We start from the raw sequence: 12,432 nt of genomic DNA, 5'->3' as shown, positions 1-12,432 counted from the left end.
AGCTTCCATAATGTGTTCTATGCCCAGTAAAGACAGAGGCCAAGAAGTCTGTCAGCCTTTCTCTGTTCCATTTTCCAACCTTACATATGTGCACACATGCATACACTTCCACTTGCATCTATCTGTTTCTGGCTGTAAAACCATGTAAAATGTGAATAGATATACTCTTCATAAATGTTAAATTTTTTCTTTATGTAAACATCTACAATAAGAGGTTGGGGAATCCATTAGACCAGGAGCTGTTCCAAATGTACAGTGATGGAACTGTATGTATGGGTGATTGACTGCCATTGCATTTATATCACAGTAGGAAAAACTTATGAAGATTAAAATGTTCATTTTAATAGGGTATTTTCCTGATTTGTTTATGATATTGGTAGTGCCTTATTTTACTTACTTCCTGTGTGTTATACTTCTGTGGTAGGCATCAAATGTAAACCAAATATAAACCAAAAAGGTTTATAAATGGAAGATTTTCCAGCTCTTTCCCAGCTGGCATCTCAGCATGAGGACATAAATCAAAAAGTTGCATCCATTAAATTTACTGGCTTAGATTACTTTCTGGCAAAGTCTGAAGCGCAAGAGCCAAGGGTTTCCCTGAAGCCCATACTCTACCCTGTTTGGCCTCCCATGATTTGCTTCAGATTCTGAAGAATGCATACCTGGGGACTGTCAGCAAAGGTGCCTCCCCAGCCCTCCTGGCTTTACTGCTCACGTTCGTTTTCTGAGGTTTAAACTGAGTTCATTAATCCAAACAGTAGATTGATGGGATCTCCATAATCCTCCAGTTCTTAAGCAATAAAGAATGCCTTGTGCTGGGATATGAAAAATCTCAGACTGCTAGTGTCTCCACTGAGCCATTTCTTAAATGCCCACTTTTTAAGGTTCACTTCACATTGCAAGAATTTAAAAGGCACCTTGGCTGAAGGTTGATAAAATGAATTAGTGGCTTTAAGTAGTGGCTCAGTAAACGTAACAACACTTTAAAAGGTACAGGAGCAAAGTTCATATTGGTTGTTGGGTGCCTGGGAGTGGTCTAAATTTCCCTCTGTGTGTTTTGTGTGCCATGACTGATGTGCTGTGTTCAAAATTGCAGGTTTATGCAACTCAGCCGACAGCTGGATGATTGTTCCTAATATCAAACAAAACCACTACACGGTGCACGGGTTACAGAGCGGCACAAAGTACATCTTCATTGTCAAGGCCATTAATCAGGCTGGCAGCCGCAGCAGCGAGCCTGGCAAGCTCAAGACAAACAGTGAGTAACACAAAATCAGGATGCACGGAGTCTTCTCCTTTCTGGCCTTCCATTTTAGGTTTGGTCTTTGGGAAATACAAGAGGACAGAGAAGTTCAACTCTTTTAAAGTGCTTTCTAAAATTAGAGCTACTTATTTAACATAATTCAAGATTGCCTTAGTCTTCTGTAGTGTAGAAAATATGTTGGGGTTTTTTTTTGAGAGATATATCTGTAGTCCACAGGAAATATCATATAGGAATGAAGACATCATATGTGAAATGGTTGAAAATAGCCTTTTGTGGTTTTGTTTTAATATCCTCTTTATTCTTTTTCCTCTACAAAGCAAAACCTTTTCTTATGTTTGCAGTAAAACATTTTATTTTTGTGTCTTGTTCATAGGATAATAGCTAGTCTAATTTTATCCTCCAAAATTATCTCTTTTTGAGAACATTGGAAAACTTAGCTTCAACCCCCTCATTTTTTTTATGGAGTTCAGCAAGGTGATAGACTAGTCAGAGATCCCACTTCAAAAAACAATGGTTACTCAAATTATTAGCAGATGTAGAATAGCAAATTTAAGACTAGTTTTCAGCTATTTTTTCCTCTTGCCCAAGCTAATCCTTCAGTCATGTAGTCATCATGGGCAGTTCTGAGGGCTGGAAAGAAAACACTGGGATTTGTGCATCTTTTGAAACCTGCTTATTGTAGGGGAGAGTGATAGTGAGTGCTGCAAGAAGGAATCTGAAGAGAATGGCATGTACACCTTTCTGATTTCCTCCTGTTTTTTATTAACCTGTGTGATGTGACCAGACACAATTTAGTACAGAGACATCGTTCAGATACTGCTCCAGCACACAAAGGCTCCTAAGCAGCTGGAAAGGCAGGCAGGAGGTTATGTTACAGCTGTCAGGTAGTAAGAAATAGTCCCCAAGTACTTTACAATAGGTTTATTCTATGTTTGGTCATAATACGCAGCTACATGCACATTGGAAAAGTAGATAGCCCTGAACAGTCCACATCTTATTTTAAGTACATGTGCCAGTGCCTCACACAGGCTTCATGAAAGATCTAATTTAAATTTTCTGTGCATGCCATCAAATCTTCTGATTACATGTTTTTTCCCCTTGGTATGAACGACAGTAAGAAGAGAAAAGTGCTTTGCTGGACCACTTGTGGAATTGTACTTTTCTAGTTGTCTCTTGGTGGAGGTAAATGATCATTCTGCTTTCTGACACAATGAGCAAGCCTGTCAGAACTGTGGTGGGCTTTATATATCTACAAGGTTTGGTTTACCAAAAAGCTTCCTGTTATTGTCTACAAACCTTGTGCTACAGGCGAAGATACTTGCCAAGAGCAACAGCCTGAGTAAAGTTATTGCACCATATTATTTGGACCAAGTTACAGTTCACTTCCTTCCTGTTAATGCACAGTATCCAGCACCACATGGGCATCCTTCCAAAGCAATCCTGAATTGTTGACTGTGCTTGTTACAAATAAAGCTGTCAGTGAACAAAGAGACAAGTCTAGTTCTTCTTATTTTCAAACTCATTTTGTGGGATTTGAAAACATACTTTTTGTAGGAATGATGAAGATGTTATTATGGAGCTTTGCCCCTAGAGAATTAATAGAACACAAGTTATTCTAAATCTAATATGCTGTGAAAAAAGCAACCCTCAGACCTTTATTAGCATGTATATTGGTTTCAATTACATGCAAGAATTAGAGTATTCTGGTTACCTCTAGGTCAGAGATAATGGACATGGTGATTATGCAGGGCTCTTTTCAGGGATTATCGACGCGGGGAAGTTAGTGCACAATGAAGTTGACAGTAAACCGACAATGCAATAGAAACTAGCTATTGCAGGGAGCAGGTTAGGTTAGTCTGTCTCGAGAATGCTTGAGAGGAGGAAATTAATATGGTTATGTAATCCTGTGGGCTTCTTAGAGGCTTGCTAACCCACTCTCCTTCTAAAAATCAAAGCCAAACCATTCTGCTCTCATCTCTGCATCTCTAGGTCAGCCATTTAAACTGGACCCCAAATCTGCTCATAGAAAATTGAAAGTGTCTCATGATAACTTGACAGTGGAACGGGATGAAACATCATCCAAAAAGAGTCACACACCAGAGCGATTCACGAGCCAAGGGAGCTACGGAGTAGCTGGCAACGTGTTCATCGACAGCGGGCGGCACTACTGGGAAGTGGTTATAAGCGGGAGCACATGGTATGTATATAAAAATATATGTGAAAAGAATCACTAGTTCCCACCACACAGGTGCTGGCACAGTTTCTCTGACAGAGACCAGTAGCAGAAACATCAGGAACAGTATATGAGCCGACCAGGCATGTATTTTCAAATAGTTTGTCAGATGAGTTTCCCAATGTCCAGCACTTTTGGACTCCAGAAATAAATCTGTCAGATTATGCATCTTTGTATTTAGCAGCCTTCACAGGACTTTTACTCCACAGCTGGGGTTGGTTGTTTTTTTGAACCCACATACTGTATTTATTAAGTTTTTTTTAATTTGAGGGATCAAAAACTTTCATCTTGTTTACACAGGGATAACTTTGTAAATGTGATCATTTCTCTACCGAATGTAAAAGATTTTTCTGTCCTTCATGATGAAAAAAATAAAACTGAGGGCAACTTGATGATCCAGTTTAACAGAGGCAGAGGTCAGATTTGCTTTTGGGAAGGGGACTTGAAGCAGCAGAGCTGTAGGTCTATGCCCCGGGGAATGAAGCAAGGGGCAGGAAACAGAAGACTGCTTTCCTTCACTTCTGAATGATCCTCTGTATCACACAGAGGTGTATTTCAGAGGGCCTTTAGTCAATGGAAGAGATGTTATCCTTTGGTATTCAAAGACACCATGACAAAAGTTAATGGAGTGGAAAATCAGTGGAGTCTTCAGGTATTTCCCTCTGTCTCAAAGAAGCAAAATGCTGTTTGTCTGTGCCAGTCCTAAGGAATGGGGAAAAAAGTCTTATGACAGATTAATCTCTGTTGGTTGAAAGTCCAACAAATACTGCAGTGTCTCTAGAACATGAGGAACTTTTACATTTCTGTTATATATGACAAATCAGGTATTTTGCCTCAGTATCCTTTAATGAGAATATTTTCACAATCCTTCTGCTCTGCACATCTTGCCATAAATTATGGTTTGCAGAGCAAATGTCTTCACCTATGGTTGCTTAACTTGGCCTGAAACCCAGTCTCAAAAATGTGCATTTGAATCTGAAAGCCACACCAACATCTGGCAAAACATATTTGAAAATGGCAAAATGGGGGCGGGGGGAGATGTTTAATGTGTCCTTTGATGTTTACTCTTGCATTCCTTCTTCAGGGCCACGTATTAAAGGAGCAAGGAGAGATCAGATTAGCTGACAGATAGCAGTGTATTTTAAAATCAATGAATTCCTCTGTATCCATCTGCTGGAAATGGAAATTTGAGGTCCAGTGATTTAAACCCTGAGCTGCTGGGTATTCAACAGTCTTCCTTTTCAATACCAGAGGGAAGCCCTCAAAAAAATTGCCATAGCTGCCAAACCAGAAATAATACTATGAGTTTCCCTGACCTCTCAGACCCAAAAGAGAGACAGAGAAAAGCATTAATTAGGCCTGTGCAGATGTTGTGGTGAAACATTGTTTAATTAGAGCTTAACTCATAGCAGTAAGAGGTGGGGGCATTGCAGCAAGTCCTCTGGGCTAATACTTGACTTCACTGAGAGACAAAATGGCAGGAAGCACTTGTTTCCTTGAGATGTTCTTTCGTTTTGCAGGTATGCTATTGGTATTTCCTACAAGTCAGCACCGAAGCACGAGTGGATTGGAAAGAATTCTGCCTCCTGGGTGCTTTGCCGCTGCAATAACACGTGGGTGGTGCGACACAACAGCAAAGAAATCCCCATCGAGCCCGCGCCTCACCTCCGGCGGGTTGGGATTTTGCTGGACTACGACAACGGTTCCCTTGCCTTTTATGATGCTTTGAACTCCCTACACCTTTACACTTTTGACATTACATTTGGCCAGCCAGTGTGCCCCACGTTCACGGTGTGGAATAAATGTTTGACCATTATAACTGGCTTGCCTATCCCCGACCACCTAGACTCCTCCGAGCAGCTGGCGTGACTGCTAAAAGCCAAAAGGTAGGACAGCACATCTTCCCAGGGCGGCCAGGCGGGGCCACCAGGAGCTTACCCGGAGCTGGCAGATCCATGTGGCATCCCAGACAATGCTGCCAAATTTGGGCACAACTGACAAGGAGAGAAAACCTCTTCCTCTGTATTTTGTACTGAAGGACAAGAAGTGGCTTTAATAATACCTTAAAACTTTTTTTTTTTCAGTTTTTTGTTTGGTTGGTTTTGTATTTCATCTCTTACAGGAAGATTTATAAATTATTTATAAAAATGGAAAAAAAAAAAAAGAGAAAAGTGAAAGCCTAGCATGGACATCTGGGAAATGACTTCTTGGTTTTTTGGGGGGGGAGTTTTGCACATTGGTGGTCCTGTTAATTAAGTTTCATCAGCCTTTTGAATAATTTTATTTTACAGTGGATAATAGAAGAAAATTGGAAAGATGAAAACTGCGTAGTGGACAAGTCAGTATACTGCAGGTTTTACTTGTACCAACATTAGTGGTCTCATTACCAGCCTTGTTGAGTGTGAGAACTCTCAATTTCTACTTTGCATATGGGAATGTGCAGACCAAAAAAAAAAAAAAAATAAGCAAGCGAGGAAGTGGAGCTCGCCAACACAGCAAAAGAATAAAGTTTAATTTACTTCTGTTCGCAGGGCAATGCTCTCTCTGTTCACAAAAAACATGTGGAGTATCTCCTAGAAATGTGAGTGGATAAATCATCTGGTGATTTATTTTATTGATGGCAATATTCCCATCTACCAGTGCTTCACTTTCATCTTTGGGAAACATTATAGAATCACTGAGGATGTGGAAGACCAATACCATCTCTGAGAATCAGCAGCACTGGAGGAGAACAGCCAACGCAAGGTCTGACTGTAGACTAATTTCATAAAGCACGGCATCATTTAAGGATTGATTGTAATAGAAGATGTCACAGTTCTGATGGCAGACGTGAATGCTTATTGCTGATTTTACAAGGTTCAACATAGCAAGCCCAGCCAACAACTCGGAAGTGAGACATGCGCCACTTTACCATTGGTTTTAAATTAAATACAAATGTTTCATTGTCATACACTGTGTAGTGTCTATAACAAAGCAAGGAAATCTGTTTTGCATGTGCTGTATGGAGAAACACTGCAGCTGGAGTTTGCTCATAGTTATCATTGTCCCAGGTTGTTTGGGAAAGCACAGTTCACTTTGTGAATGAAAAGTAAAGGGTAAGCTTTTAGCAGCAGTAGAAATCTGCATAGGGAGACCCTATGTTCATCCTGGTGCTGGTAGAAGAGCTTCAGTGAAGGCAATAGAGGTTCTATGTACTTATCTCAGAGCTGAATCAGGTGCATTTTTTTTCTCTTTCCCTTTACAGATAAAAGCTTTTTGTAATTATTGCAATACTTATGTATAAATGATCATTTTGGGAGATGATTGAGGCATATGACAACTTTAAAAGAATGGTTTTCTTGCAGTGTTTTGTTGTTACTATGCAAGTGGTGAATATCTGGCTGTGTAGAGAAAAGATAAACTGAATATCAGTTTTAAAGATTTGCTCAGTAATTTATAACCATGCTTTAGGTGTCTTTTGACAAAGATGCCTTAATGCACTTTGTTCACTATTGGGTCCAAAATAAAATGGTCCCAAGCTCAGCTTCAGATTTTTTAAATACTGATTCTCCAGGTACAAAGCTCTACTACAGTTTGCCTTATGATTATATCAAAAATTTATGAACAAGATGAGGAGAATACATACATGCCTGTTTGTTTGTTTGGGGTTTTTTTTAATAGAAAATAAATGCCTTTCCATGTATCTTTGATTTCCCTTTACATGCCCTGCTAACTGCTGAATTAAATGGAGAAAAATCTGGCAGTACATTGCTGATACCATGGCTTTCAGCTGGGCGACATCCCATATTTCACAGGTAGGAGCCACTGATCTTTCCCAAGTAGACATAAAAAGGCAAAGTGTGTACATATAGTGAACCTCACTGTCTATCATAGCGTCATTAATAATCAAGAAATGTACACCCTCAAAAATGAAAAAGTAAATCAGTCCCCAAGCATCACATTTTAAGACTGAGTACAATGCTACTGGTACAGTCTGATATACAATGCCCAGATGATCTGACCTGGAATGTTTGGGAGCTAGCTGAGATGGTATGAAAATTTTTTAAATGAGTTGACAGAAGATGTCTGATGCAAAGCAGTGCTAAAAGGATGCATGAAGAAAGGACTTTTATTCTAGGGTTATTGCCAAGTTTCTGCCTAAAAGAGTGAATTACCAAAGTACATATAGCAAGGCTGCGTATCTTCTCTTCTGCAAGAAATATTAGATCTAGAAGCTGATTTCAGTAGTGGATAAACTGAAAACACTGCTCAGTGTTTGGTTATACAATGTTGGCAGACATTGAGCTGGATGGAAATAATACCATGAATTTGGAGTGGTCCCAAATGATTTCACATATTTTCATTGTAAAGATAGAGCATGAGTCTAAAGACAGATTGTGGTTTTGGCCAATGGAAAAAGGATGGTCTTTCATCTACAGACCTTGCTGTATCATCTTTATTTTAACACAGAATACTTCATTTGGAGCTAAGCCACATTTCTCCAATGTCCTATTAACTCAGTCAGTACTCTTTGTGCATATATGTTTGTGTATATATGTACACATATGTATGGGTATACACACACCAGCATATGCACAAATATAGTGTGTAATTTGTGTATACACACACATATACATACGTAATATGTATATACACATACAAAGTGACAGCAATTAGTCAGGTGTTCCTTTTTTCCTTGTTTCTTGGAAAATTTCGTATTCTGTATGACAATGAGGAAACAAGTTTGCTATGAATAGTATTCTTCTGGACATTTTTTAACAAACAAAATTTGTTTATTTTACAATACGTGATTCAATGCCTGATTAATCAATAAAAACTTCCATTTGAAAATGTAGCTTCTGTGGTCTGTGGCATTTTGCATGGTCCATAGTAATGAATTGAAATCCGGGGGAGCAAGTAATCCTTGTATAAAAATAAAATATGGTACTTTAATGTAGCATGCAGTCTTAGATGAGGATTTTTCCCTTTATTGGAAAGTTTTGTGACTAGGAATGAGGTAACATTGTATAATGCTATGTTTAACAAATGCAGATTTTTGAGGAATAATCTGCTGAGATGCAAGCAATGAAAGTGGTAGATAAAGCCTGTGTTGGCATGATTGTTTCAAAAGTGTACTTAAAACCCAGTTTGGGGTTCAGCAGAATTAGAACAAACAATAACACAATCTCTTTAGAAGACAGTAGCAGCTCAGAGTAGTGTTGAGCTTGAGGAAATGGAAGGGTGGGGGACTATTTTTCTCTGAGACCAGATAAGATTTTCCATGTGTTTGACTTTTATGTGTTAATGCACACCTAATAAGGAAAAAAAAATAGTTCTGAAATGGGCTATATGTCATAAATTATTTAGTAGACTGTCTCCAGTCTACCGTATTTTCCTATTGTTGGCTTTCAGAGAGCAACAAAGTTGCTGCTTTTTCTGCCATTAGTTTATTTTTTATGAGTTCTGGGTATCCCATTTTTCACTTGCTCAACAAAGAGACTCTCAGTTAGCAGAGGGTCCCAAAGGTAGGAAGCATAAAAGTCTCTCTGGTTTGGGTACATTGTGAAAAGCAGGAAATCTGTGAGTACAGGTGAAAACACATTTTTCATTATTTTAGCAATAGTAGGCCACTAAACACCAGTGTGCATCATCTGTTTTAGTCCTGTGTCTTAATTGCAAACACTATATTATTTACACATTAGAAAACGCAACAGGACACTACTGAGAGCACAAATTAAAATGTCACCTCATTAGCCAGTTCATTTTGAGATGGCCAGCCTTTATAGCACCATGAAGGACTGTGGGAGATTCCATTAAAATATTATTTAATAATAAATAAAGTAGTAATAGTAAATATTTCTTTTTAATTGTTCTTATAAAACAGATATCTAGTAGTCAGCAGATTCTGCTTTTAGCTGCAGCAGCACAATTTTCAGATAAGCCTGTGAAACAAAACAAAGTGAGCATTGCTAGTGGCTTTCATCTGTGTCACCAAAACTGAAGGTATTAATTTCATTTGGAAATGCTGTTTTAATTTGTGGTTGAGGAGTGAAGAAGAGCTGTCCCACACAGGAAGTGCACAGCAGGACCTCAGTCACTGGCCAGGGCACACCTGGCCTGAAGGCCTTCAGTGGGCAGCTTTGGGAAGCTGCTGATAAACAAAAACATGCACAAGTTGTGTGGAGTGATGTGCTGGGAGTTTACACCATTTCTGATGTATTTTCACATTCTGCTCTTCGCAATAGTGGAAGTGAGTCTTGAGACAGAGGGATGTAAAATGCAGTATTTTCCTGTCTTACTGAGTTGCTTTCCCATATAGAAATGAGCACCATGTTTTTGTCTTCTCCACATTGAGGAAAATCCCGCTCACTTCCGAGTGCTGATGTTGAGCTATTTGTATCTAATATGCTTTCTGAAATAAAAGAAACCCTCTTTACTTTTTAACTATTCATTTAGTACTCAATATAGTAAAAACTTGAGACTAAAGAGCAATGATGTTAACAGTGCTTTCAGTGTGGGCTAGACTCTTGGTTTGGCCTGTGACGTTTGGGGCATCTATGTACATAAATCAAATCTCTGTGCCAGAACAGATTAAATTGTCATTCATGTGGGAGTTGAGCAGTGCAGGTGCAAGTGTTTTCTTCTGAGGTAGGCTTTTGCACTAACTCCACTCTTTGAGTGGAATATTCTGTTTCTTTAATTTTTTTAATTGGTTTTCTGATTCAAGTGCAGGCCCAGTTAATGAGACTGTAAATAATACAATCATTCATCATGTTACTAATTTTAGCAAGCCCTGCCATATCACATGCCTCTGGCAGATCGCTGAACACCTCAGCTGCAATCATAACCTCTACAACCTCACCTCCAACATGAGGACTGATGCTTAAGATATTAACCAAATGTGTAACTTTCCCAGGTGGGATTCATCCTTCTTTGAGTAAAGAGCTCCAGTACAAAGCATGCTACCAGTTAAAGGTGAGGGACGTATATTGCACAAGGGTGATATAGGAAAGATATGGGCTAGAAAACCATCACTGATGAGGCAGCTCTGGTTTAGAAGTGCAACAGTATATTAGGAAGTCGTGAACTCTTCTACTACAGTGTGATAACAGTGGCATTATTACTGCTGCCTGAAAGAGGAATGGAGTAGCAAAAGAGGGAGTTCTGGAGCAGTGCTGAGAGATCACTCAGAGTGATAGGGCAGCTGAAAACCTGCCACCACTGCCTTCCTTGGCACCATGCTGCAGCTCTGCAAAGCAAGCCTGCACCTATTCATCCTTTTGTTCCAGATCGGCCTCAACCCACATTCCCAAATGACAGGAAAAATAATATTGCAATTACATATTTGAAAGCCTAACCTGAATAAAAGCAGCAGGGCAGGGATGACAGCCCCAGGCCTTGATCCTTCTTTATTCACCCAGATTTTTACATCTGCTGACTTCAAAGGAGATAGTCCTGATTTACACAGAGGTAGGTACAAGCCCATGAATCTTCACTTTCCAAAGAGTCAGACCCAAGTGAAGCAGGAGCCCCTGTGAGAACGGCTCAGACTTCCCAGTAAATCATGTCTTTGGAGAAAGCACTTTAGCTGCTAGCAAAACTGCAGTTTCTCATGAGCTGTTTCCCAAGGCCAGCACAGGTGTGTTTTAAAATGTCTGGTTCCTTTAAAATGTATGGCTCAGTAACATTCTTCTTGGGTGAATTGTTCAGGCAATGCTTTGCTGCTTCCTCCAAGTGTGGGAACAGTTCTCTTAGCAGGTGCTGTGTTACTTTTATAAAATCTTGAGATACACAAGTTATTATATAATGCTCTAGCATAAGACTATTGTTCTTGGACTTCCATTTAAAAAGGGATAATAGCTAAAAAGTTTAGAAGTCTGCTTCCTTTAACTGTCCTAATTTATATAGTTATTTGAATTCATGGAGATATTTCCTCTTAAGGAATAGCACCTCATTTCTTGTTAATACACATGGACAGAGAGTAATTAGGAGTATTCCTGAAAATTATGAACCTTTACAATAGTTTATAATCAGGCCTTTAAAAGGCAGAAAATGGAGGCTTTGTGTTTTATAGTCATTGAACAGGAAAAAAACAGCTATAGCTATTTTGATCACTGAAAGGTAACAAAGGACAGCTAACTGCTACATGACAGGATGGGAAAAGTTTTCATTAGCAATTGTTTACTTCACCCTCATTTTTATTTTACTTAGAAAACAATTCCACTTGAAAATGTTTCTCTGATATTATTCTATTCCTTCAACTTTCTTTCTGTTTTCAGTCTCATTTTCAATTTTTAAATATTAGAGAGACAAGAAGTGTGTGTTTCAAAAAGTTGGCTTTATTTTTTTGTTTTCTTAAAAGTTACCATTTTCAGGATGTGCACAAGAAATGAAATGAGAAGTCAAAATACTAACGCAATATGGCAACTTGAATGTTGAGAATATTTTTGAAGCATAATTTAAAGAAGGAATGCAGATAAACCTGTCACTCTTCTACAATTACTGAATTATTTGGTTTCATTATTCTGGGCTTAATAGCATTTCTCTCTAATTAAAACAGCACTAGGAGACCTGATTAAGAAGCACAAGCAGAGAGATAATAGATTATTTTAGGATAACCCTGGAACCAGTTCCCGTTAATAGCAGTAATATATATACCCAATCTCATTAATGTCAGCTTGGGGAGTTGGGAGTTCTTTTTTTTTTTTTTTTTTTTTTTTTTTTATTAAATTGTGTGTCCTCACTAACAGTAGTTCATAGCCTAGAAGTATGTGTCTCTCTTGGGAAGCATAGATTCCAATCCCTTATTCTATTGGGATTCTATTCCCTTAAGGAATAGCAAAAAGTCCTCCCTGTGGCAGGTGTGAAGGTGATGCCAGCATAGTGAGAACATCTCCCACTAGCAGAGGATTGTCTGATCTATATTTCTGTCATCTTGTTTATGCAAGTAGTAGTG

General features: G+C 38.8%; 1 protein-coding gene across 2 annotated transcripts in view; it reads left to right on the top strand.

Moving 5' to 3' along the window:
• MID1 (midline 1) overlaps positions 1-8,287 on the top strand; it is a 105,741-nt gene extending 97,454 nt beyond the window's left edge. Inside the window, exons 8-11 of one of the 2 annotated variants that reach the window (XM_041472492.1) lie at positions 1,097-1,258; positions 3,254-3,461; positions 5,018-5,383; positions 6,029-8,287. In XM_041472492.1, coding sequence (XP_041328426.1) covers positions 1,097-1,258; positions 3,254-3,461; positions 5,018-5,366 — 719 coding nt within the window. In that variant the 3' untranslated portion in view covers positions 5,367-5,383; positions 6,029-8,287. Of the gene's footprint in view, positions 1-1,096; positions 1,259-3,253; positions 3,462-5,017 lie in introns of both variants that reach the window. The other variant, XM_041472491.1, reaches the window with a different exon arrangement.
• The last annotated feature ends 4,145 nt before the right edge of the window (positions 8,288-12,432 follow it).

Source organism: Pyrgilauda ruficollis, unplaced genomic scaffold (genome assembly GCF_017590135.1).
Source record: "Pyrgilauda ruficollis isolate IOZ18807 unplaced genomic scaffold, ASM1759013v1 scaffold29, whole genome shotgun sequence".
Taxonomy (NCBI): domain Eukaryota; kingdom Metazoa; phylum Chordata; class Aves; order Passeriformes; family Passeridae; genus Pyrgilauda; species Pyrgilauda ruficollis.
Note: the sequence above shows the minus strand (reverse complement) of the source record. Positions and strands in the feature narration are given on the sequence as shown.